Source organism: Lissotriton helveticus, chromosome 2_1 (assembly GCF_964261635.1).
Source record: "Lissotriton helveticus chromosome 2_1, aLisHel1.1, whole genome shotgun sequence".
Classification (NCBI taxonomy): domain Eukaryota; kingdom Metazoa; phylum Chordata; class Amphibia; order Caudata; family Salamandridae; genus Lissotriton; species Lissotriton helveticus.
The window spans coordinates 1,397,508,760-1,397,536,612 of record NC_136059.1 but is presented as its reverse complement, the minus strand read 5'-3'; the positions used below and the strand labels follow the sequence as shown (position 1 = coordinate 1,397,536,612).

General features: G+C 44.8%; 1 protein-coding gene across 1 annotated transcript in view; it reads right to left on the bottom strand.

Annotated features, from left to right (window-relative positions):
* Positions 1-27,853, bottom strand: part of LOC144820261 (dynein axonemal heavy chain 6-like) — a 1,187,310-nt gene that overhangs the window by 1,032,754 nt on the left and 126,703 nt on the right. Inside the window, exon 4 of the mRNA XM_078677850.1 lies at positions 26,561-26,817. Within this exon, the coding sequence (XP_078533976.1) occupies positions 26,561-26,817 (257 nt within the window). The remainder of the gene's footprint in view (positions 1-26,560; positions 26,818-27,853) is intronic.

The window sequence follows — 27,853 nt, the reverse complement described above, 5'->3', positions numbered from 1 at the left end:
CTGACTTGTTCCGGAAGGGACTACTTATCCCATACTAGCACCCCTGTAGCGAGGAGTGGAGGAGGTGGGCCTCTCATCCTTATTGTTTGCTCAAGCGCTTAAAAGCGTCACCTTCTTCCTGCGGCATGGGACGTGCCGGGGCTAGGACCATCTCACTATCAAGAAAGGACAAGCAAATATTTGGTGGTGAGTCATAGGGGAAAGTAAAAAAATTCCCCCATTGATTCTGTTTACAACACGTTGTGGGGGTGATCACAAAGGAGATAGAACTGGCAGAAAGGTGTCTATCCTTAACTAATAATTTGCCTGACCTAGCCCGCTAGGAACTTTGTGACCGAGGCCCTAGTCTATTATGGCCCCCAGGACTATATAACAGAACTAGTTACTGCTATGCCCCCTATCGGAACCTATTCCATCTCAGTTATTCTATCACTAGATCCAAAGACTGCGCCCAAGAGTATGAGAAGGACACTAAAGGCTTATAGCTTCGAGGAGCCAGTTACCATTAACATATCAGAAGACGGCACTGATTTGCCTAGTACAAAGGACTTGTATAAACATATTGACTTTATTTGCTTGAAATTAAATTTCTTTTCACATGAAAGTCTCCGACTCCCGTATAACTGCTTGGAAGCAATTGACGTGCAACTGGCCAAACTTGGGGTTAAGAGGTCAGTGCTCATGCGACATATGTCGAATTCTGTCCCAGATGACATAACAACAGTTAGGGTTCAAGTCATTGTTCATCCGAATAAAAGGGCGGCTCCAACTGTGACTTCAGCCACAGAGAAAACTGCGGCTTCATCTGTATAGGCAACTTACTGTAATTATCATAACACTGATGATAATTTAATGGCAATAAGGGGAGCAAGTTAGAATAGCCGGTCTAACTGAAGCCCGTAACATGCAACAAAATTGGACATCTGTTTACGCTTTCTCCCCTGCCTACAAAAAGAAAAATGGAGGATTCACTTTGATATTGAAACATTCAGGGTTGCAGCTTGATACCATTGCCCTCAACAACCAAGGTAGCTGGTTTACCTACAAAGTCACAAAAAACATTCTTCCTTTTACATTGCAAATATTTATACCCCGACGATGGCCAACCCAACATTCTAGACATTGCTAAATCAAAGGCTTCTCGAACTCCCATCCAAAATAAATGTATCCTAGCTGGTGAATTTAATTTAATTTATGACATACCCTGGACAGATTATCACAGTATACATTTAGACTCAACTGTTCACATGCTCTGGCTCACGAACGTACTGAAAATAATGAATATACAGATATATGGCGTCTTCATAATCCAACGCGGAGTGGTTTTACCTTTTATTGTCATAATCATAATTCCTCATTGATTTGATTTGATATGATTTCGATTTGATTTACGAATTTATAATTCCTAATCTAGAATAGATTATTTTTTGGGCAGCAATTCCTTGGTTCAATCAATATCTAATCCTACCATTGAGCTCTATTACTATTTTGGATCATGCTTGTATCAACATTAATCTGCATTTCTCCAATGCTTCTCCTAGAATCAGGTCCTGGGGGAAAATGATGAGGTTCTTCAGGATCCTGCCTACAGAATTCTTGTGGCACAAGCAATTTCTACAATGAGAATAGCGCCTCCGATGTTGATATAGGCACTAAGTGGGATGATAAGGAAGCTACCATTAGGGGCGTGATGCTAGGTGTCATGGCAAATAAAAACATGCAGCAGAAGGTCAAACTCAATATCCTAGAGAAAGAAATACACATTTTAAAACAAGACAGAATCAAAGACCTTAAATCTAACAACTCCACCAAAATCAAACCACATAAATAAGAGTATAACAAAATACTTTGTAAAAGGGCTTACATATGGTCTACCAAATTTAAATCTGAAAACCTCCTAGAGCGTAATAAAGCTGGGATATTATTGACTCTTACCTTCATGAATACAAAAAAAATCAGTCAACATTTTGGCCATTAAAGATCATTTAGGATGTCTACAAACTGATCCTGTAAAAATTGTAGATACATTCCCAAAATTCTATTCTGAACTATATAGTCCCACGAAGACAGATAATGATTGTGCAGCTGCCTGTAAAGCCTTTTTGGATCCTCTTCAACAGCCCACAAACTTCAATGAGGCCCTTTCCCATCTAAATAACCCTACTACCCAGAAGATATTTGCTTAACTATCAAGTCACTGAAACCAAACCAACAGTCAGATTTCCAGCTACCTTTTATCACAGTTCCCAACAAATGTTAGTCCCACATATTCTTACTCTCTTTCACAAGGGTTCCTTTTCAGAGGCACATATTGTGGTGATTCTCAAGGAGGGAAAATACCCCCTAAATACAAAAAGATTTAGACCTAGCTTGAATTTCAAAATATAAAATGTATACTAAGATACTTGGCTCTCTGACTTGAGAAAGTACTTCAGTTACTTATACTTCCATCTCAGACAGGTTTCGTAAAGGGATGTTTATCGGCCGATATTATTAGGACTTTTTCCCATGTTTTAGAGAAAGAGAAACTACTCTCCTCCCTGGCAATGGTTATAACTTTGAATGTATGGGCCTCCCTCTGGTAACTATTTTTTTCAAGGACTTAATATCCTCAGAAGACCCAAAACCTTATTCCAAATTTTCATCTAAATTCGTTCTCCAAGCAATTGATTTTTATAACTTCCTCTCTCTCTCAAAGTTGGTTTTAGAGGTTTTAAGAATCCATATAAAGCAGGATGTCTCAATTTCCTCCATAGCCTAATTTCTAAAAAACATAAAGTCTCCTAAATGCTTAAGAAAATCTCTACTCCTACAGACGAGATCCAAAAAACATAGGATGCGTCATGTTTAAAATACAATACTGATCCCATTCTACCATCACAATGGCCAAATATCCTGGAAATCCATGCTAATGAATGTATAAAGTCTTGCCTCTCATCTTACAATGCAAACTCTCGACAGCACACAGAGCATTTTGGACTCAGGAACAGTTAAATAAGCGTGGTCTGTTACCTTCAGCTGCTTGTTGGAATTGCCCACACCCCACAGGTGATCTGGAACAATTGCAACTTTTCAACAAACACATTACACCTTCAGGCTGTCTATTCAAGCTACACTCTCTAACATACAAATTCTATTATCCTATATTATAATCTCCCATATTATAATTTCTCTGGGTATCCATGCAGCATCCGACTCGGCTAAATTTAACTTACTATGATCTTGGGACTGTTTTCTCATTCATATTTTGCTTGCAATGCATATTAAAAGGATCCTTGCTAACTGAAAAAATTATAACAACATTTCTTATCATGCATGGTAGACAAGGGTATGTTGTATCAGGAGTGCTAAGAATCTAATACATATGCACTTGTTTAACAACAAGTCATCTTGGACCAGATGTAGGTAAACGTGAAATACTGATTCCTTAATACCGAATTTTACCGATTCGGTATTAAGGAATCGGTATCTCCGATGTACGTAAAGATTTGGTAAAAATTACCGAATCGGTAAAAAATAGCGAATCTGAAGGTATCGGTAAAAAAAAAAAATCCAAAACCCCAATACCGATTCGTAAATACCGAATCCAATACCCGATTCGGTAATTAAAAAATTCAGAATTTGATGAATCAGCCAATCCTGGGCATCCCAATTACCTCCCAAACAGGAAGTGGCCACACCCAGGGCGCTGCACTGAACCTGGAGCTGACTGTGAGGCAGGTAGCTGAGCAGAGGAGCCAGGAGCATCACAGCCTCTCTTTGCAAATCAAAACTACAGAAATGGCAATCAGGAGAGAGATAACGAGGGAGCAGAAAGAACAAGTATTGGCATAGCCAAAAGGTCTCGCCTTTGGGAACTTATAAGTATTTAGTTATGCAGCACAATATCCTTGTTGCAACAACATCAACTGTTGCATGGCTAAACACTTATAAGGTCTCAAAGGCGAGACCTATTGGATATGCCAATGATTGTTGTAGTCTTTGTTCAGAGAACAAACATTGTCTTCTGCATTACCCATGCTTCTTATTTATCCAACACCTGTAAACCACGGCCTAGCAACCCTCTCCTAGGTAAAGAAAAAATACAAGATGGCAAAACGAACTATATACCAAGACTTTTGTCTGTATGTCAATATGGATGTGACACTTCCAAACGTACTCATCATGGAGAAAAATCAACTTATCATACCGGGCAATGCAGCTGTTCCCTGGACGAAGATGGTAGCAGGTCAACAGTAAAAGGCGGACTAAAAGTAGCAGCACTCCCCACTCTGCAAATGACGGAAGACGGCTAGTGGTAGCCTGGATGCCGCTGTAGCCTAACCTGAGAATAGCTGCACAGTACAGATAAGAAAGCGGATGGCCCTCAGATGCACTTACATAGTGCAGGTGGGCATCAACCCCTCGATGAAGTTCAGTAGGCAGGAACCTTGCACTCTATATTCGCAGCGGAAACTGTGCAGCAATCACAGAGAACAGGTACCACAGACAAGATATACAGAACAATAGAGACCCTAAAAAGCATCACAAGTTATCAGAACGTTCGCCGAAATACAGACTATGGCAGAGTGACAGGCACATCCGGACCCTGAACTACAGCAAACAAGCTGTCTCCGTGGAGCCGACGGGGGGGGGGGGGAAATGAAAGCGTGCGATGCGCGCGCTGTGTTCACGCTGTGACAGGAGATATGCACGCGTATAGAGTGCACAACTCCGGTCCGCGCGTGCCACCTCCTGTCTCCCTTCCAGCACCAAGGTGGCAGCAATAGAGCTCGCTAGCGAATCAGCGCATGCGCTGCATTCGTAGCGAGACCTAAAAATATATATAGTGACCCTTTAGGCAGGGATTACCTCAATATTGTAAGGTCGATAAAGTGACCCAATGAAGATGTACCTGGGTTGATGTAGTGCAAGAACACTGTGCTGTCACACACTGCTTGTTGAACAGGGAGAATGAGAGAGGTTGAACCATCAGTTGCTGCTCAGCTGTCTGAAGAACCTCATACAAAGACGCAATAAACAGCTTCAGCTGTGCTGTTGGGGGTGATAGAGGAAATGGTAAGGATATGAATATTAATTTCAAGGCTGTCCTCTTTTTCACCCCCTCCTTCACCCCCTCCATCTTAGGACCCCATGATGTAGCATTTTTTTTGTTACCTTAGCTAGCTCAGTTTTCTTAGTTCTCTGTATCTTTGAGCATTCTAATTCATTTTCAACTACTTCCATGGCTACACCTTGGATTTGGCCATATGACAAGCCAGTCCATTGAGCATTCTTGTGCTTGTACCCATTACACCAACATGGCTTCAAGCCACACACAAACTGACAATTCCCCTGTGTCACCATTGTGGGAAAGGGCATACCACAGCGCTCTGATTTATTTCAACTGTTTCCTCTTATGGTGTGTTCACTTTGTTTTTCTATCAAAACCACAGGCAAGCTGCTTGGAATGAAGCCTTTTAACATTGAAACTTTGACATAAGAAGAGTGAGTTGAAAGCTATCAAGGAATATTCTGTTGCCAAGGAAGTTTAAGGATTTTGTAAATAGATTAATTGTAGACCTGCTGTCAGGAAGCTAGCAACTTACTATTGTGGATTTTGCAGTGGAGACGTTGTAAGGAAGTGATGATACTACTTTGAACTCACAATACAATTGGTAAACTTTTTTTTTCTGAATGTTTTCACTTACCCAATGTGACATACAGTGCCCTACTGATGTGAGGGTGCAGGGAAAGCATCAGTTTTTAATTCGAGACAGTGGTTGCAGGTTGGGCCCACCAACACTCATTTTAGAGACCAGCACTTAGTTTATCTCAACAGACTTTGATTCAGAGCAAGAGAGAGTAAAATACAAAAGTGGGAAAGAAGGAGGAGGAAATAACAGTAAAATTGTTACAAAGAGAGAAAGCAGGGATGAAATAGAACCTGCAGAAGTGAAATAGAGAGGCAGAGAGTGTGTGGTGGTGGATTAAAAGGGCAAGAGTTCATAAGCTTGGTATTCCACACCGTTGACTTTGCTAGCGCTTCTGAGCAAAAGTTTGGGCCCTGGCACTTACTCGTTTAGAAATTAAGCAATTGAAAGCCTAGGAAGCAGTAGGACCCTGGGACCGTCACCCTTATACTTTGGCCATGGACACACGTCTTGTTGTGAAGAAGGGCAGGAAGTGCGACACGAGACATTCAGGACTACATCAGTATAGGAGTAGCATGAATGGAGAGGTGCTGCCCTAGAAGAAGAAGTGTTAGAGGGAACTAGAACTAAGGAATTGCATTTATTTTACTCAGTGCTTTAAATAGGCAGGTACTGTCCGGCACTGTTTACCCACACTTCATTAATTTGTAAGGGAGTTTACCTATACTTCTCAGCTCTGCTGCAATACACTTAAGGGGAGAGTACCAGCACTTCTCAGAAGCACACAGGTATACTAAATAGTGAGTACATGCACTTCTATACTTTCATTTAAAGCACTGATTTTACTGTAATCAGTCCTTCAATGATGCAAGGAATGCTGAGGCAGAGGTTCTACAAAATAGTATTGTAGGCATGAATTTGAGCCTGAAGAGGGAGCCTGAGGACTTGCACCAGGGCATTCATCATATCAAGGACTGATCACCAGATGTACAACATAATACTTATTCCATTTGAAATTAGAACAAGGATTTTATGTGGTGTTAAACGTATGCGTAACGGCGTTGTCTGCTCTCACTGCATGCATAATAAATACACATTAACAAATGTAATGCATTTTCTAAGCTGTATATACGATAACCATGTAACTGGTTAATCGTCCATCTCTAAAATCCTTGCATCATTACAAAAATTCCAGTCCTCTTTCAAAGTCAAACCATTTATTTCTAGAATCGCGATTGCTATTAATCTTCCTATGTCAACATTAAATTATGTTTTTGTTTCTGCTGCTTCATTACGAGAGCTAGGGAATGACACCAGATGACAAAAGACCTGCGCATCTATGATAGTTTAATGCATACGTTGCACCATTAAGTGAACAGTAGGCTTAATATTCCATCCGAAGCTTCAGTCTCATTTACTCACACTCGGTGCAGACAATAGCCGCGGCCTGTTGCACTAAGTTTGCTGGAGCAGAACAATTAAGCTGTTAATCTCTTTACAAAAGCTGTCTCTTCCTCATTAGCCTGCATGACACCCGCAGTGCACTGAATACAGAACACAACTGCTCTCCTGACCCAATCAGGAGAGCCGTGAGCGCCTCGGCTTGTGCCCGGCCCCTCGCCGCATCAGGTGGTCATTAATGCGGCGATGGTAAACACATCTACAATGGCGGTTAGGTTAATGCCCTCTCGAGTCGCCGTGAAATCCACCAGTTCCCGCTTTATCGTTTATAACTAAACTGCAATTAAGACACATGCTTTTACAAAACAAGGGTGGTCGCGAAAGTTAAAGCAACGCTGTTGGCACCACTCAAAGGTGTTTCAGTGGCGCGCGCAAGCCAGCCCGATCATTACTAACAGATGGCGCTGCTGCTGGCTCCCGCGAGGTAAATGCCATACATGCACGAGCACTGATAGGAAACCGTGCAAAACATGCATGAGTTTCAAGTAAAGTGCTGAGCGATTACAAGAGGTCCCTTTAAGCAGTGCTTACGCACTGTGTAGCGAGACCTAAAAAGGAAGATGAAGTTTAGTGAGAAGGAGCTGGAAGTCCTCATCGAAGACGTCAGCAAGGACCATGAAAAGCTTTTTGGCAAGCAGTCCCTCCATGTGCCAGAGTCTCAGAAGAGACAGATCTGGCTTGTGATCCAGAACAAGATAAATGCCATTGGGGTCACCCAGCGCTCCATTGAGGACATTAAGAAAAGGTGGTATGACCTGAGGAAGACTGCGAAGGCGAGGATGGCGGAGAGGCAGAGGCAGGCTAGCAAAACTGGTGGAGGGAGGAGCAGAGCACCTGCACCAACAGCTCTGGAGCTCATGGTAGAGTCCACCCTCCAGCCGGAGAGTGTGAGTGGCGTTGGCGACGCAGACAGCTCTGCCAGAGCTGCCAGCAAACAAGGTAAGATGCATGCCCAGCATGCTGTGCTTCCCCCTCCCCAACCCCAATCCCCAGAGAGGCATAGGGACTCCCACTTCAGTCCATGTTTTACTCATAACCTGCAATGTATTATGGGACATGTAGTCATAAGAAACATGTTCAGAACAGTCAGTCTAGCAAACCCAAAAGCATGTGCCAGCAATTAGCAAGCAGAGGACAGTCAGTGTTATTGGCAGGCATAATGTTTAATGCAATGCAAATGCTGCCAGCAAAGTGAGTATATCTACATTCTGTCATTACAGCGAGACATCTTGCAGTGCAGCAGAGGGGAGCAGAGGGAAGGCACCCAGGCCAGAGGGGAGACAACAGGAGGAGGAGCAGTCGACTGCAGGGCACACAACCACCGCACTACCACCAACAACAGCGTCTCCATTCCCCACCATCACCACAGCTCCAGACAACGCCGCCATCACCACCAACACTATCCCCACTGCCGCAATCAACACCACCACCACAGTCAGGCAGGAGGCATGCCGTGGCCACCCTCCAGCAGATGGAGGTGTCAGAGGAGGAGTGAACAGGAGGCCAACAGTCACCAGTGTCTGAGGACGGCAACAGGGAAGGATCTGAGTCCTCATCATAGCTCGCCCACACATCCTCCAGACGCCGCAGGGCAAAGGAAGCCAGTCCTCCAATCTCAGATCAAGGTGACAGTGTGTCCGCTGGGCCGGAAGGCAACATTCTGAAGGTCCAGCGCCTGTAATGGAGAGCGATGCGGTCAATGCAAATGGAGATGTCACACATGAATGCGCACATGCACCAAATTGAAAAGGGAATCAGTGCAATTAACAACACCATGTCTGAGGGCATGAGTGACGCGGTGTCGGCTGTGAGGCAGCTCTGCAGCAAGTTTGAGGAGGACCGCCTTTCTGGGTGCAGGGAGAGGCAGAGACTTGATGCATACACAAAGGCCGTGAACCGGCTGTCCACTGCTACCTCCCTCATGTGCAGATGGTCAATAGCCATGCTGGAGGAGATGGCACACTGTAGTAGGTATGTGGCTAGGGGATGGTGACAATGACCTCAGCACTGAAACTGCTGCAAACCGAGAAGGAGGCCACTACAGCAGAGGGGGGGACAGTAGTAGCATTACGCCCTCTCCCACCAAGACCAGGAGGCGCAGTGAACGCCACAGCGCTGTCCAGGAACATACTGGCAGTGGAGACAGTGGGACCAATGAATGTGGCAATGCAGCGTGTGGGCGCAGTAAATAGAGCCAACAAGGATATGGTTGTCATGAAATGGGTGATGTAACCCATGTCTGTTGGACACTGGTTTTGATCTTGGTGGTGTGCTTTAATAAATAAACACCATCACTCAAATACAGTAACTGGCTAAGTCTTACTCACTCAGTTGCGTGTTATCTCAGCCCATCTTTGTCTCCCATCCGGTGCTGTTGCCACACCAGCTGCGCAGGGCTCTGGCTGAGGATTGTCCTCGCCCTCGTCCTCAGAGTCAGTTAGTTCCACTGCTGTTCCTTTCTTTGTAGCAAGGTTATGTAGCATTGCACATGTTGCTATTATTTTGCAGCAGATGATGGGGCGGTACTGAAGTGCACCTCCACTTTTGTGGAGGCAACGGTACCTGCTTTTTAGCAGTCCAAAGGTGCGCTCCACAACGTTGCGTGTGCTTTAATGTGCCACATTGTATCTCCTCTCCCTTGTGGTGGATGGGTTGAGATATGGGGTTAGTAGGAAAGACCGAGGGCATATGCGCTGTCACCTAAATGTAAAAGAAAGTGCCATTAATTTGTGTTACCAATACGTTAATCCAAGGAATACATCAGGGTGTGTCACATTGATTTACCTAATAGGTATCCTTCTCCGAATTCACAAGCAGCCAGACATGTATAGATCCCACTGTTCCTCAATATGTAGGAGTCGTGGGTACTCCCTTGGAATTTTGCAACAATGTCAGTGATGATGAAGTTTGCATCACATATCACCTGCACGTTGATGGAGTGAGTGGATTTGCGGTTGCGGTAAATGTATTCTGTAGCTGCTGGTGGGCAGATTGGTATGTGAGTCCCATCGATGCAGCCTATTACGTGTGGGATCTGTGCCTTTTGGTAGTAATCCAGCTTGGTCTTCTGCAGCTCCGCCTGTGTGCTGGGGAAGCGTATGTAATGATGCATTCATGGCGTCCAGAAAGGTGTTGAAAAAATTGGGATAGGCAGCTCTGTGACACACCACCTGCCACAGCTATCACACCCTGGTAACTTCCTGATGCCTGGAGGTGCAGGCAACAGAGTACCTGTACATGGGTGGGTATTGTGTGCGCCCTTGGTGTCTGATGCTCCAGGTATGGTTCCAGGTCCCATATCAGGTCAAGGATGGTGTGTGGGTGTAGCCTGTACCTGTCATGAATTTCTGGCTCAGTCATTTGGAACAGTGTGACACGCAGTCTGTACACACGCTCTTCCCGTCTCCAAACCCTCAGTCCTGCTGCTCGCAAACGTAACCGCCTTGCTATGATGTAGAGGGCCGCCATTATGTTCACACTATTGCATTTTGGGGCTGTGTTTATGCACTGCTCCCGATTACCACCTGCTCTGGGTCAGTGGTAATTAACGATTCTTTATTACCGACTTTGGTCAAATTCGGTATTACCGAATTTTGCTACATCGCATTTCCGAATTTTTACCGATTCCTTATTTACTGATTCGGTATTTTTTGGTTTCGGTGTTCACCGATCGGTAAATATGGAATCGGTAACTGTTTCTCTTTAATTTACTGATTCGTTATTACCTATGTCATTCGGTTATACCTACATCGCACTGGGCTAAATGCCGTTCTGTAAAGCCAAAATTTACAGAATTTCGGCTTTACCGATCGGTTTTTAGCCACCTTCATCTGGTCCCTTGTCTCCTATAGTCCAAACAGGAGTTATATCTGCAAAAGATTAACCCACCCTAATCGTGGAGTTTTTTTATTTTTGTTTGTAGAGTTTCTGTATTTAATGACCTTTTTCTACACTTTTCTTCGTCTTCTCTTCTTCCTTTATTCCTCCCCCATCTATCTCCTTCATCTCACACGTGCTGTGCTGTGTATGATACTAATTTTACAAGTCTTATTCGTTAACTGATTTCTGCTCTACAGTGGCTTATATTCATAGACTTACTGGCAAAATGTTGTTATATCCCTGACTGTTCTTTTGAATCGAATTGTAAACTCTCAGCATTTGCTAATACTTGCTGTATATTGTTTCTTAGGATACAAAACGCGATAAAAACATTTTGAAAAAAAGCCAAAACACAGAGGTTTATTTTTTTAGAATTGAACACTGCTGCAAAGCCCAGAGACTCCTCTTGCTATACATTTATCCCCAGCTGCTTACCCTTTTGTAATTGTTTTGGGAAACATTCCTCATTTGAAACCAGGTTTGGAGGAAAGAACTGCTCAGTTAAAAAACAAGGTTACATATTGGTTAGGGAACTCAAGTTTTAACTTGACAACTTTTTCTGATATCTTGATGGTGAGAAGGGACTCAATGATAGGGCCCTGGGCTGAATCTTATGAGGGCAATTTTGTAATATTTATCAGGAGGGATATTGCAGAGTACCTCACAGTTTTAGAAAAAAGGCTCTGTTCATCATCCCCTTTGGAATCGCTTTGTTCGCCCTAAGTTGGCAGAGTATGCCCAGACGTGGGTCCCTTGTTCACTTTGTCACTGGATTTAAGATAGCCTGGCTGATGAGGGTTATGAACCCGAAACAGGTCCCAGGATGCTTGTTTCTGGTCCAGGGAAGACATGGCTTGGCAGTTCGGGCTGGACTGTTCCCATGAGGCAAATGGTCAGACTGATTTGCAAATGGCCATGTCTGAACTGGGGTGGTGGAGTGAGCTAAAGAATGATGATGGATTAAACCCAGATCAGTTGACTGGGGGTGAGTGTTTGATTTGCTCAAACGCTCCGTCCATCATCCCCTTTGGTACCGCTTTGTTCGCCCTAAGTTGGCAGGGTATGCCCAGACGTGGGTCCCTTGCTCACTTTGCACTGGATTCAAGATAGCCTGGCTGATGAGGGTTATGAACCCGAAACCGGTCCCAGGATGCTTGTTTCTGGTCCAGGGAAGACATGGCTTGGCAGTTTGGGCTGGACTGTTCCCATGAGGCACAGGGTCAGACTGATTTGCAAATGGCCATGTCTGAACTGGGGTGGTGGAGTGAGATAAAGAATGATGATGGATTAAACCCAGATCAGTTGACTGGGGGTGAGTGTTTGATTTGCTCAAACGCTTCGTCCATCATCCCCTTTGTTACCGCTTTGTTCGCCCTTAGTTGGCAGGGTATGCCCAGACGTGGGTCCCTTGCTCACTTTGCACTGGATTCAAGATAGCCTGGCTGATGAGGGTTATGAACCCAACACCGGTCCCAGGATGCTTGTTTCTGGTCCAGGGAAGACATGGCTTGGCAGTTTGGGCTGGACTGTTCCCATGAGGCACAGGGTCAGACTGATTTGCAAATGGGCATGTCTGAACTGGGGTGGTGGAGTGAGCTAAAGAATGATGATGGATTAAACCCAGATCAGTTGACGGGGTAAGTGTTTGATTTGCTCAAACGCTCCGTCCATCATCCCCTTTGTTACCACTTTGTTCGCCCTAACTCGGCAGAGTATGCCCAGACATGGGTCTCTTGCTCACTTTGCACTGGATTCAAGATAGCCTGGCTGATGAGGGTTATGAACCCGAAACCGGTCCCAGAATGCTTGTTTCTGGTCCAGGGAAGACATGGCTTGGCAGTTTGGGCTGGACTGTTCCCATGAGGCACAGGGTCAGACTGATTTGCAAATGGCCATGTCTGAACTGGGGTGGTGGAGTGAGCTAAAGAATGATGATGGATTAAACCCAGATCAGTTGACTGGGGGTGAGTGTTTGATTTGCTCAAACGCTCCGTCCATCATCCCCTTTGGTATCCCTCAGGAACCATGCTGCCATATTAAAGAGGAGAGGTTGGGGTGCACCATCTGGCCTCTGAACGTTGTTAGCAGATCCATTTTGCATGGAAGCCTGAGATGTACGTGGATGGACCTGTGAAAGAGGTCCGTGAACCACCACTGATGTGGCCACTCCGGGGCTATGAGTATCATCTTGGCCCATAACTGCGACAGCTTAATGAGGACTGCCGGGATTAGGGGAACTGGAGGAAAGATGCAGAGAAATCTGCCTGACCAGTTGATCCATAGGGGATTTCCCGGAGTTCCCGGTTGGTAGTACGTCGACACGAAGCTTTGGCATTTGCTCTTTTCTGCGGTGGCGAACAAGTCCTCCAAAGTGCCACATCTTCTGAAGATATCGTGGACCACATCATTGTTTAAGACCCACTCATGTTTTTCCTGGAGGAGCCGGCTGAGAGAATCGGCCTGAGCATTCTGAACACCTGGGAGGTGAGGTGCTGTTGCATATAGCTGGTTCAGAACTGAGATGGCTTAGTGAGCTTAAGAACGTGATGGATTCAACCCAGATTTGTGACTGGGGGTGAGTGTCTGAAAAGTTCAGGGCTACGTCCATCATATCCTTGTGTTTGCTTTGTTTGCCCTAAGTTGGCAGGGAATGCCCAGACGTTGGTCCCTTGCTCACTTTGCCACTAGAATCAAGCTAGCCTGGCTGATGAGGGCTGTTAGCGCAAAACCAGTCCCAGGATGCTTGTGCAGGAATGTAGGATCTGCTGCTATGGTTACCCCCACTTTTTCGCTTGATGTTGAACTGTTTTTGACTTGTCTGACTGGGATCCTGCTAATCAGGGCCCAGTCTATCTGCTTTCTGTATTACACATGTACTTTGGTATACTCCAGATGGAATACTGGGGTACCCTTATCAGTCCCTAGTATATGGTACCCATGTACCCAGGGCATAGGTACTCCAGAGGTCTCCCATGGGCTGAAGCATGTATTATGCCACCAATGAAAGGCCATGCAAAATGGAACTACAGGTCTGCTACTGCAACCTGTGTAAGCTGTGCATGCACCACTTACTTTAGATATAATTTCACTATATCTACAGGTCACTACAATTAAAACTTATACGTCATCCCTATAGCAGGCCTTATCAATCCTGAATGCAGGGTGCTGGGTTTTTAGTGTGAGAGTGCCCCTGCATGAGCAGAGCCCCTCTGCAGCCTTCGGAGACCATTCTCCCCGGTTGTCTGTGACTCAGTCAGACATATAGGTAGAGGTGCATTATAACCTCATGGTAAATGCTATCTTGAAAACGGATGCATAGAAACATATCATGTTTGGTATCAAACACCTTGGAATCATACCTCCACACCAGTAACCAATGTGGGAGGTAGGATTCTACATTTCAGAAGCGAGCTTTGTGGGGTCACTAGTCTATCCGGTGTCAGCCTTCTCGACCCAGTCAGCACAAAATGGATGCTGCTGACCAGAGACACATTACTGCCCTCCCGCTGCTGAGCCAAGCTCGAGCAGAGGAAGGCAGCACAATAGGCATCCTGTCACAGGGAGTTGTGACCACCTACCAGACAGGGTTTAGTGTATTGGGACTGGGTGGGTGCACTCTGAGAGTGCCTGAAAGTCTGCACTGGGAGCACATTTGGTGTCCCTGTGCATAGTCAAGCTCAAACCAGTTCTGGGAGCCATTGGCTCCTGCTCTGGCGCAAAGCTGGACAAAGGACATGGGTGTAACCACCCGTCTGTCCTGACCCTCCTCTAGGAGGGTTCTCCAAATCTGTCCAACCCCCTCAAGTGGGTACAAAAGGGCTTACCTGGCTATAATTCTACAAGAAGAAACCACCGACCTTTGACCATCTGGACACTCTGGACTTCGTCTCCCTCTCCATCCGAAACTTTGTCTGTGCCCTTGCTCCATACAGGCTCCATGCAGGACCTGTGGCGCACTAAGGACATCTGAAGACTCTCCCTTGGACTGAAGGAGTCACTTCCCTGCAACAGCAGGCACCTTAATGCAACTGACCGCTCTGTTGCTCCTGAGCTTCTGCAGACTCTGAAGCTTTCAGCAACACAGGAGGTGTTTGTGGTAAGGTCCCTGAGGTCGATCTGCCCATTCATCAAGTCTGAAGCCAGTATCCCTTGTAGGGACTGCATAATCTGAACCCCTGTGCACCTCGTCCATTTGCAGTTGCATATGCTTGTTGGTGATTCCCGAGCTTGTGCATTGGACTCCGTGTAGTCCTAACCCTGAGCCGTATTTACACCAAAGAACTCCAGCCTACTCATGCCGAGTGCTCCGTGGGCTGGTACTTTGCAATCTTGCTAGAAGTCCCCTCGCGACTCCTGGTCCTTTGGCCTGTGGGTCCTCAGTCATCTTGATTTCCGGGCTTTCCTGGTTGCTCCGAACATGCCCTGACTCTCCATTGCTTGGGGAGTCCCCTGGACCTTGCTGGGGGTTGCGTTTGCTAAGGCTTGTTGGTGCTCGAGCCAGACACCGACCCCTCAGCACTCAACATCGTTTGTGGGACAGCTCACCTCTGGGTCCTGGTCATCCTCGACATCTCTTGGTCCTCGTGGCTGCAGAGTCAAGCATCCCCCTTCACACCTGAAGCACCCGACATCGGTGGGCATTCGTGTATCAAGCCCTTGGTCACTCTGACGTGACCCAGTCTCTGTTCCCTCTGCTTTGAGGTTCCTTCCTTCCAGAATCCAGGCTTGGATTCCACCAGACCCTTTTCACCTTCATAGCAGCAGAACTTCTTCACAGTCCTCCATTGAGAATGACGGCGGCTTCCGACACCATTCCAGACCTATGCTCCCGGCTCCCCTGGGATAGGTAACTCGGGTGCTACGGTATTCACAGGTGGGGTGGCTCTCCAACCTCTTAAGTTCCAAAGGGTTTGCTCGAAGTCCTCCAAGAAGGGTCCTTGACCTTTAAAACTGTAACCGCGACTACCCCATAGAATTGTACGGAGCCCGCGATCGTGTTAGCACACAGCACCCGTCCTCCATGGGGTCCCTACCAAATCACATTGCATGGTTCCTTGGGGTCCCAGCGATTTACGTGCTCCAGACCTTGTCTTGACTCAAGTCGCGATTCTTATACCACTATTTTAGTACATCGTTTGGTCTCCCCCTAGAGCACACTGTATATTGTACTACTTACAACTGTTCTATTGATCTCGTACTGTGTGCTATCCTCGTGTAGAGGATACTAGAGAGTGTTATATTAATAAATACATATTTTTATATAACTACTGTGTGGTTCTCCTTTCATTTAGTCAATATAGGAGGTGATGTTCTGGTAAAACAAGCTGCTTTACATTCCTTCAAGATTAAGCCTGAAGACTGCTATTCACAGCTACCACTAGGATAGCTTTCTAAAGGTTATCTTTGACCTCATACATCATAAGGGTCATTTAGACTGGTGCAAGGCGCCCACTTAAATTAGTGGACAGCATATACCAGGCCAACTTCTCACAGCTTGTTTCCGGTCCAGTGAAGACATGGCTTGGCAGTTTGGGCTGGACTGTTCAAATGAGGCAGAGGATCAAGACTGATTTGAATATAGCTGTGTCTGAACTGGGGTGGCAAAGTGAGCTAAAGAATGATGATGGATTCAACCCAGATCTGTGACTGGGGGTCAATGTCTGAAAAGTTTCAGGGCTCCGTCTATCATCTCCTTGTGTTTGCCTCATCAAAAAGAGATCACATTTTTGGGTGAAAATTTTCAAAATTCCCATCAGAAAAATACAGGAAAAGGTAGGGAAAGAGCAAAGACGTCGAGTGAGGTAGCTATTTGTTAAATTCAGAAGTGAATTTTGAAGAAAAAAACAAAATTGGTAGAGTGCAACCCTCCAGGGTCCTGATAGCAGGAGCCAGAAAAAAAGAACTGAAGTAACTGCCACTTGCTGTGCATGATGGGATACTGGTGGTCTCTGGATTCTTAAAGGCACAGCTATTTTAAAGACATATAATGGCAGCCTATGGGGCTATTCTGTCCTCTCCTTTCATCTCTATCATGAAAAAAGGAGTTTTGTGAAGGGGATTTTTCTGTGTGTTAAACACTACAAAAATTGCACAGAATATAGTATACTGGCTCCCTTTTTTTCACTTCAAGATGAAGATGCGGCCAGTGTAGTCTATGTATTGAGGCTGCATTATTGTCTCTCTTTCTCGTAAGTGTCTTTGCAGGCCTTCCTGAAGAAAGGCGAAAAATACCCACTTAAGAAGATATATCTAAAGAAGTGTTCTGGGGTCACCGCACGTGGGCGGGACTATTCAGGTGCTTATGACTATACATGGAAATCCCCTACGAGAGGACGGATGTTTGCAATTCTTTACTATTTCATCTAAAATAACAACTGCAATTTGAAACATTGTGGGTGTCACTTCCAAGCTACATGTTGAGAACTGACTAGAAGAAATTCACAAACTTGATATTGTAATGAGGCAGGAAACTTGGGCCATCAATGATATTTTTTGTGATGATTATGTGTAATTGTACAAGGTTGCAATAATATGTGGTATGGCTGGGAGGCCTTACCATATAATAGTATTGCAATACCCAAAAGTGGACCGCAAACTCACATCAGTAATTCTTCGCTCAGTCCTTGTAGAGTGGCAACAAGCAGACAGGCTTGCTAAGAGGAATATGTGTTAAAACTTTTACAGTACCAACATTGACGATAAGTAACCGACATGACTCGAAAATAACCCAACACTGATTTATAAAAATAGAACTTTTTTATATCATTTAGACACCAGAATGAAGTATGTAAAGTTTGCTTAATAGGAGTTATAGTTCAATTCAATTCAATCAGCTTTATTTGATTAGAAAAGTAATCATAAAAGCACAATACAATGTTGGAGACAATATATATATATATACAACATTAGTTTATAAAAATCCATAAAATATCAGTGCAAGTCATATCCAAAAGAATCAAAAAATGTGAATTACATCATGATTGAATTTCTACAGGAGTTATAGAATTTACAGTGATAATAAAATCAATTCTTTGCAGAGCTGTCACACTGTATCATGGCGGTGGGAAAAGTCTCAGGTGACACTCGGTCACTTGCGGGGTGAGTTACACAGAACACACTTGAAGTTAAGGTCTTGCGGGTCCACAGACCAAGCATCGACAGTCAGAATACTTTACCGTGCCCAGGGAGTCCGGGTGCAGAGGTGACTTGGGTGTCCGTGGTGCTGAATGGGAGCCACGGGCGCTGATTAAGCAGTACTTAGCAAACTGATGCTTGCAGGTCGAGTTCACAGGAGCCCTTTAAGGGTGAAGCTTGGAGGAGGCCCAATGCCAGAAATCACCAGGCAGAACAGCTGTACCTAACTTGGGCGTATCAAGTGCAGAGGTGTACTTGGCTATCCATGGTGCTGACCGGGACTTCAGGAGCTGCCTTTATCAGGCGGGCCAACGCAGACAGGTTTGGGATGCAAATACTCGACAACTGTACTACAGAAGGAGAAGATTGATGGAGCAAGGGATTCCCTCATCTTGGAGCGTCGTGTAAAGTAGTTAGTAGTCAGCAAGACCACCAATAAACCTTGGCCACTGCAAATGGAGCATTGAAGCAAATCTTTTTCCACAATCCTGGGAAAGCTGTAGAGGACTGAGACTCGCTGAGTTTCAGGACTACACTTTCCAGAAGGCATCTGGCTGGTTACCTTTGGGATGGTGGACAGTCCTTCTTTAGTACTTGGAAGTGTGGTTTGTGCCTCCCAACAGCAGTGGACTAGTACCTCTAGTCCTAGGGAGTCCTGGTGAAGTTTTTGGGTCGCAGAGGGGTTCATCTTCCTTTTGGAACACGTCATTGGTCATGGACAAGTCGTAGTCCAGGGGGTGCAGAGGGCTGCCACAGGTGCAGTACTTTGCACCTCTTGTTTGTGGAGTTCTGCCTTGTGCTGACATGGTCTCTTCTTTGTACTCTTCTTCTTCAGAGCAGATCTGGAGTTCTGGTGTCAGGGGTGCCCCTTAAATCCTGGATTTAGAGGGTGTTTAGGGGGTGAGGAATAGTAGCCAATGGGCTTCTAATCCTGCGGCTAATCTGCCCTTGAGGTGACGACATCTGGGGGGGGTGTATGTCACCAAGTTACCCAGAATCCACTATTCTTAGGTCTTTTCAAGATGGCACGGGCCACTGGGGGACAAGTCAATTAGGTATCAGAGGCAGTGAAGCCTTTAAGACTCACATCGCTGATGAGTCTTTCAGTAGACATCCTGGGAGGCCTTCCTGCCTGAACCTTTTGTCTCACGTCCTCTGGGAGTGATACCACTAACTAGCAGGAGGTCAGACTGCCGTCTTGGTGATAAATGAGTAAGGAAGCCTGCAAAGGCGTAAGGGGACTTCGTATCTTGTTGGGCCTCCTCCAAGGAAGCCATCTGGTGCATGCCAGCTCACCCTCGACACAAAAATTGTGTCAGGGTTAAAAAAGCACAATGTTTGATATCAAACACAACTAAATTTGGTGATACCATGGCAGAACTGGCCATCTCTGTTTGGTCAGGTAGCCAGTCCACGTTAACCTATGGACCACCGTTCACTTACAGCAACCTTGAATGACAAGGCTACTGTAGAGGTATATATGTCTGTACATATATGCCTTCACCTTTGGATACAATGCCCCCTGCCTCCTGGGATTTAGGAGGCCTACCTTAGGGGTGACGTACATATACCAAGGGAGTGAAAGGACTCTGCACATGTGGTGTGTGCAGAGTCGAACTTGAGCAGGTCAGCTGCTTGTGGAGGCTGAGATAGCAGCTATGCAGACTCTAGTTTTGCTTGGTTCACACAGGATGGCACAAATAGTGCTGCAGCCCTGTGGACCCCTTTAACTCCCTTGCCCTAGGTACCACTGGTACCATATACTAGGGACTTACAAGGAGGGTTAAAGCTTTGTGCCAATTGGGTGTACCAATTCGCATTACCTATTTGAGGGAAAGAGCACTGGACAAAAGGCAGGTCCAGTGCACTTCCAGTACCAAAACCCACAGCGTCTAGAGCAAAAAGTGTGTGTTGGGGGGGGGGGGGGTGACAATCCAAAAAGGGCACTCTGCTACATGACTCCCCACCTCCCCAAATGAAAGGAGATCAGCATTAACCTCCCTCTTGGTAGTTCTCATTGTCTAAGTGGGAGAACCTGGAAAGGCCATCTGCACTGGCCTGGTCAGTCCCTGGTTTGTGTTCCACTACAAATGTCCATCCCCTGCAGGGAAATGGACCACCTCAACAATTAGGGGTTCTCTCCTCTCATCTGCATTAACCACCTGAGAGGCCTGTGGTTGGTTGGAACTTTGAAGTGAATCCTCAACAGGTATGGTCTCAGCTTCTTCAGGGACCAAACCACAGCAAAGGCTTCCTTCTCAATGACACTCCAACGCTGCTCTCTAGGGAGAAGACACCTGATAATGTATGCTACTGGCTGATCCTGGTCCTCATCGTTGGTTTGTGACAACAATGTCCCTGTCCCATTCTCAGAAGCTTCTGTTTGGACAATTAACTGTTTACCATAGTCAGGTGCTTTTAAGACAGGTGCCAAGCACATGGCTGCTTACAAGGTTTCAAAGGCATTTTGACAACCTGTGGTTGAAATGTTCTTCTTTGGCTGCTCCTTTGAGGTAATCTTAGTGAGAAGGGCAACTATGGTATCATACCCCTTCACAAACCTCCTACAGTATCCAGTCAGGCCGAGTAATGTCCTGGCCTAGGTCTGTGTCTTGGGAGGCTCCCCGTCCAGAATAGCCTGGATCTTGTGTCGGAGAGGTCTCACTTTGCCTCAACCTACAAGGTGGCCCAAGTAGATAACAGAACTTTGCCCAATCTGGCACTACTGGGCTTGATTGTGAGGTCTGCCTGCTGCAGGACCTGCAAAACATCTCTCAGGTGGACTAGGTGATCCTCCTAGGCAGAGCTAAAGGTGACAATATCATCCAGTTCCAAAATAATAGTGTCTAGACCCAAAAGTGTGTGTGTGGGGGGGGGGGGGGGGGGGGGGGGAGGTGATCATCCAAAAAAGGGCACTTTCCTACAGTAATATTTGGTGGCCGCAAACCCTTCAGCCTCAAATAGGGCAAATGCCAGGATGTCTACATAGTTCAAGGTCACCTTACAATGTTTGATAACCCCTAACACAATCAACAGCATATGTATTTAGGCGTTAAAAAAAATGGGCGGATAATTTTAATTTGGTGATGATTACTTTCTATAATGATTACTTTTTGGGATAAAAATAATATACATTTTTGCACTCTATTTGAATTTATAGACTATTTGCCCACATTGACCGCAAATGTAGCAAATAGCTTACTGTTGGGCGCCGAATGTAATGCCAAATTGGGAGGTAGGCCTTTGTCTTTGACTGGAGATGTTTTTTAAGGATTTACTTGAGCAAGGGGAAATTCGCCCAGGACCCTAGTGGGATAATTTCATTTAATTACATACTGAGTTGTACAACGTCCAGGAGTTATTAGGACCTAGTGCATCGTCCACCTCAACCTATGGTGGACATGGATCTAGCTCAACTCTAGACTAAGAAATCTGAGCCACCATGTTTTACTGGTAGATGTTCTCCGGAGTATTTGTAGTGATCATAATGTGCTCATTATAACTCTGGCCAGCCCAAAGGGTAAAAACTCTCTGGGGTTATGTTATATGTACGACAAAAGAACATGGAACCACTTTCCTGAGATAACTCGCTAATCTTCTGGTTCGATGCCTATCTTGATTAAGTCCGACCTTTAACTTGTGTCACTGCCTTTCATTGGAAGATATATCAGATGTAGTTTGGGCTTTTGTTGGGTTGGGCTCCAAAACAAATTAATTGCTTACGAAGCCAATAAGATGTGGTAGGAGAGATCCTACTAGTTGGTTTGACAATGTGCGTAATTTGGCTAATTGAAGACTACTTAAGGCATTGAGAAGAGTGCCAAGTTACAGGGAAGTAATTTCCCAGTGTCAATGTTTTATAAACAATCCCTAACTAAAAGGAGAAAGGAGCTAATGGCAGAGGCCTTGGAAAGTATGGCAGGCAGCCAATTCTAATAGACGCTCAAAAAACTCTAGCCTGGCAGTGATCATCAAACCTGACAGGTGGATAGACCATATTTAAAAGAGCTTTGGTTTTCTGGGCAGCAACAATGAGAACTCAGAGGATTTTCCTCCAATATTTTACCTGTCTATTGTATTTAAATTAGATTAGAAGTGTTAAATGCTATATTTTCCGTCATTATTTAATATCTCTCCAACAAATTCCCGATCCACACGGGCCCATATGGACTTTTATAAGGAGACACTTGAGCTTTAGGCTCCTTTAATGACGAAAAGTATCAATTCTGCCTGCAAAATTGAGCTCCGCAGTCTTAGAGTTCAGCCATTTTAGTCTGTATTTTTAAAAAGGGTAAACAATTTGATTCTCATTTCTTTCGTCCAAATTCATTGTTGGTTTTGATAATTAAAATAATAAATTGAGTTGTCCTGGATAGATTATTGTTGTGGACTACAGAACACAATATACTATCTGAGGTCAGCAGTAGGGACGATTTAGCAATGTTTAAATTTACATCTTTGAGTCCGTAAGTTTATTACTGCTATTTCACACCACTAAACTTGGCCTTTATGGACCTGTCATGGGCCTTCAACATCATTAATAGATCAACGTTTTGCTCACTGTTACTTGTCAGAGGTCTAAATAAATAACTGGTGGTTTCCCTTTAGGCCCTGGATCATAATTTATCAGCTTGGGTTAAATTTGGGGATAAAGGAAAATTAACCAGATGCTTTTGTCTAGCCTGGGTCATAAGACAAGGGTGCATATTGGCTCTGATCTTGTTAACCTTGAGGGGAGGCTTATTGAGAAAGGGCAGGTTACACCAACGGTTAATAATAAACCCATGCCTTTCCTCCATTGATGCCGATAGTACGGTTCTTGTAGCACGTACTCCAAATACCCTGAAAAAATTAATTGACGCTTTTGTTTACTTCATTGAAAAGTTGGATCTTGATACCAACTACAGTAAAATGTTTAATATAGGATGTGTAAGTAAATATGTGAAGCCCTTTTTTAATTGTCAAAAGCCACTCCTTAGAGATGGTCTATCATTTCTCTTATCTGGGACCCCCCCTGTGGTTCCGGTGCACCTGGGACTTCTATTTGTTAAATAGGAAGCAGCATTTCGTTGGTGGGCTTACTTTTTAACTTGACCGCCAATATGGGCAATAAACTGATTACTCTCCTGATGGAAATTTGCAACAGAACATATATTCCAGTGCTGACTTATTTATGGTGGTACAAAAGGGGGTGGTGATGGACGGAGCATCTGAACCAATCAAACACACACACCCAGTCAACAGATCTGGGTTTAATCCATCACCGTTCTTTAGCCCACTCTGCCACCGAAGGTCAGACATGGCCATATGCAAATCAGTCTGACCCTGTGCCTCATGGAACAGTCCAGGCCGAACTGCCAAGCCATGACTTCCCTGGACCGGAAACAAGCTTCCTAGGACCGGTTTCTGGCATTACAGCAGACTTCAGCCAGGCTTGCTTGAATCCAGTGGCAAAGGGAGCAAGGGACTCACGTCTGAGCACACCCTGCCAACTTATGGCAAACAAAGTGGTACAAAAGGGGGTGGTGATGGACGGAGCATCTGAACCAATCAAACACTCACACCTAGTCAACAGATCTGGGTTTAATCCATCACCGTTCTTTAGCCCACTCTGCCACCCCAGTTCAGACATGGCCATATGCAAATCAGTCTGACCCTGTGCCTCATGGGAACAGTCCAGCCCGAACTGCCAAGCCATGCCTTCCCTGGACCGGAAACAAGCTTCCTAGGACCGGTTTCTGGCATTACAGCCGTCTTCAGCCAGGCTTGCTTGAATCCAGTGGCAAAGTGAGCAAGGGACTCACGTCTGAGCATACCCTGCCAACTTATGGCGAACAAAGCGGTACAAAAGGGGGTGGTGATGGACGGAGCATCTGAACCAATCAAACACTCACACCCAGTCAACAGATCTGGGTTTAATCCATCAACCGTTCTTTAGCCCACTCTGCCACCCCAGTTCAGACATGGCCATATTCAAATCAGTCTGACCCTGTGCCTCATGGGAACAGTCCAGCCCGAACTGCCAAGCCATGCCTTCCCTGGATCGGAAACAAGCTTCCTAGGACCGGTTTCTGGCATTACAGCTGTCTTCAGCCAGGCTTGCTTGAATCCAGTGGCAAAGTGAGCAAGGTACTCACATCTGAGCATACCCTGCCAACTTATGGCGAACAAAGCGGTACAAAAGGGGGTGGTGATGGACGGAGCATCTGAACCAATCACACACTCACACCCAGTCAACAGATCTGGGTTTAATCCATCACCGTTCTTTAGCCCACTCTGCCACCCCAGTTCAGACATGGCCATATGCAAATCAGTTTGACCATGTGCCTCATGGGAACAGTCAGGCCCGAACTGCCAATTATTTATGGTGCCAATATTTGGGGATAGAGGGAAGTGAGCAGCCTTCAGATGGAAGAAAGTCTTGTTTTTCGGTGTCTTTTGGGTGCTCCCCCTGCAGTTCAAATATAGAAAAGCCATTAAATCCTTTTTAAACAGTAACCTGCACCAAGATCCTCATAGATAGCATAATTTGAACTGCAGGAGAAACACCTAAAAGACGCTGAAAAACAAGATTTTCGTCCACCTGTAGGCTGCTACTTCCCTTTATGCCTGAATACTGGCACCATAAGTCAGCACCGGACGAGGAGTCCATTTGAGTTGTGTCCTGGACCCGATTTTTTTTCTTCAAATGCAAGGAAGGACATGCCCACACCCATCCCAGCCTTACTCTACGCAGATGATGCTGTGTTAAAGTCCCACAACCCTAACGGACTGAAGATCTTAATCAGTTTTGTCACCTTCATGGATGGTCTAGATCTGGACATGATCACTACAAAAACCAAGTATATGGTCTGTGGCTCTAGATCTAAAAAAGGAAGGATCTTTACTGATCGAAGGCAGACATATCAAAAGGGTTTTAGACTTCACCCTATTTGGTGGATGTTGTTAACCAGAAATCCGTCTGGTTGCCTTGTATAGCAAACCGGTGTCTCCAATTTAACCAAGCAGTGGGAGCTCTGTTACCTTCGCCCAGAGAGTGGGTAACAAACCAGTCCAGCCCCTATTTGAAGTTTTTTCAGCGTAAATGTCTTCTGATTTTAATGTAAGGTGCCGGGGTGTGTGGATGATAGAGAGAATGCTTCTATCCAGGCAGATACGAACCACTTCTGCCATCGGCTCCTCGGCCTTCCACCCTCGACCCCGTATTTTTACCTCCACGAGGAGCTGGGCATAATCTATTTCTCAGATTTTGATCAGGGTGGCTTCGCCTGTCCTCTGCGTCTCTACTTGGGCTAATAAGTCTACTTCCCTGAATAGAATGATCATACTTGATAGTCTGGGTTGCGATAAGGGTTTTACCATTCCTAGGTGGAAATAGGTAAAGGCCATGTGCCAAGGCTTTTGGTTGGGAGGGTATGTTTTCATCTCCTTCACCCCTTACCAAAGCTTATATCCCTAAAGTTAAACACCTTCACTTTTTTAGATCTGTATAGCCCTCCAGGGAGCAGGAACAGTTAAGTAAACCCACCCTGAAAGAGTAAGCAATTAAATCAAACAATACAATTTTTCGACCACTAGTTGTGCTGAGTTCGTATCCCTAGATTAGGGAGCATAAGATCTCTGCTCTGCTTTTCCCTTGGTCAATATGATACTAGCTCTGCTATAGTTTGTCCCTTTGATGAGTATGGGGTGCAATCTCTTGAGCACTTGGTTTTCTTTTACAAATATTACGTACTGTTAACCTGACAGTATTTAGAACCTGTTTCAAATATTTACGGATTTCGACACGCAAGCCAGTCTTGTTTTTCTATGATAATTGGCTAATACCCAGGTCTGTTTAAGTGTTGGTAGCTTTCTAAAATCAACTGTTTTTAAACTATAAATGTTACCTGTATGATTGATTGTTTCTAACCATGTTTTTATGTGTGTGATGAACTGCGCAATATATGTGCTGCTTTTTTGATTGGTTTTAATTAGTCGAATAAAGCTTTTTATGACGATGATGATGATACCAGTCTACCACAGAAAAACATTTCTCCTGGGTTCTGCAGCAGACCCAGGAGTATTGGAAAATGTAACTATTATCGCTTCTGAAGCAAGATTGTGTTTTGAAGCCAATATCAGCATCGGCGTTACCTTTAGGCAACACACTGCAATGCGGCCTACAAAACTATTAAGTATTACGCATAAAAATTAAATAAGCTTAACTAAACAATTTCAACACACTTCACCCCCCACTTACTTGTGTTGCTCACGTGCTTGTGCGACGCAATGAGATGCATTAGATAGCTTTAATTTACTTTGCATTTAAATTGTCACTGCACTAAACTGTGTTGTATTGAGCGATCAATAGTGCAAACTTTAATAAATGTGGGTCTTCATTCATTATTCCAGTGCCCATCATGTTCCAAATTGTCCCCCATAATGTAGAAATATAAAGCCACAAAACTTACTTTAGTTTAAAAGGATCATAGTCAGTCGATGATCTTGAATCTTGAGGAGTCAAATATAGGAATCCAAGATGACCGTTCTCCGAAATGATTTTAAAAATTTCCAAAGGATCTTGAATGTCCGCTTTTATTACATCTTCTAGTGATTCAAAAGTAGATGGAGGAGATGGGAGCCGCCTCTCAGAAACTACTCTTCCAACAGTAATCCGTGGTTGCTTGGGAGGAGTAGGGGATGGTATACAAACACGTTCCACCTTTATCTACAAAGCAAAGTAGAATATCATAGAGATTTATACAAATGCCCTGTTAGATCAATACCACCAGAACGACCCAGGAACTGCTAAATTAAATAGCAGGTTGTAATGGAACTATAAAAATCGTGTCCATTTTGTTTTCACATAGAGAGGAAATTCAAGAATTTAGAAACTATAAATTTAACGTAAACCTAATGCACATGTTAATCGTCCCTGATTGGGGAAATTGGTCAGTTTAGCATTATTCAGTATAGAAGCTGCAGTGGATTAGAAAGAAACATATGAGGCAGACAACAGTTGCAAAAAGGTTTAAAAAGGTTGCCCCTAAATCTAACAGTCCTAACCCCCTCCTTTCCCCCGCCCACAACTCAAGTGAACGTTTGAGGTGGTTCCTAGTCTACCCACGGCAGAGCAGAGGCTCTGGGCCTGATCTGGATTCCTACAAATACATGCACTTTCGTGGACACTCAGCTCCTTGAAGCTGGCAGAGGAGCACAAGGGGATCTGTCAAGACCATTGGCTGAATGTGGTTCACCTTTGTTGGAACAAAACCTCAATCCAAAGACAATTCCAAAAAATAGTTAAGTATGGAGAAGAAGTTATTATTACATTTAATATATGGTTCTACGATTGAAGTAGACTCACAACAGATTCACCGGCAGCCTACATCCATTTCTAGCCAATTAGGCTGGCCATGCTTGATTATATTTGGATTTGAATTGCAAATTTCCATTAAATCAGGGATTATGAGGTATTGCCTACACTCGTCAATGATTACGCTATGCTAAAGTTCATTTTGCACATATTAGGCGCCCTTCGACCAAACTGGTCTCCAATCGGCACCAAGGAGGATTTAGAACCAGTCATATGGATTAGATAGTCAACTGAGGCACAGGACAGTTTAGCACCCCTAATGGAGCACTACTTGGAGGAATTCTCAGCTAAGGCCAGAAGGGACACGATTGAGTCATGGCTGGCCCTATTGGCACAACTCCACGAGGCCACAAGGGTAGGAAGGGCTTCAGTTGAACCCTGAAAGAGT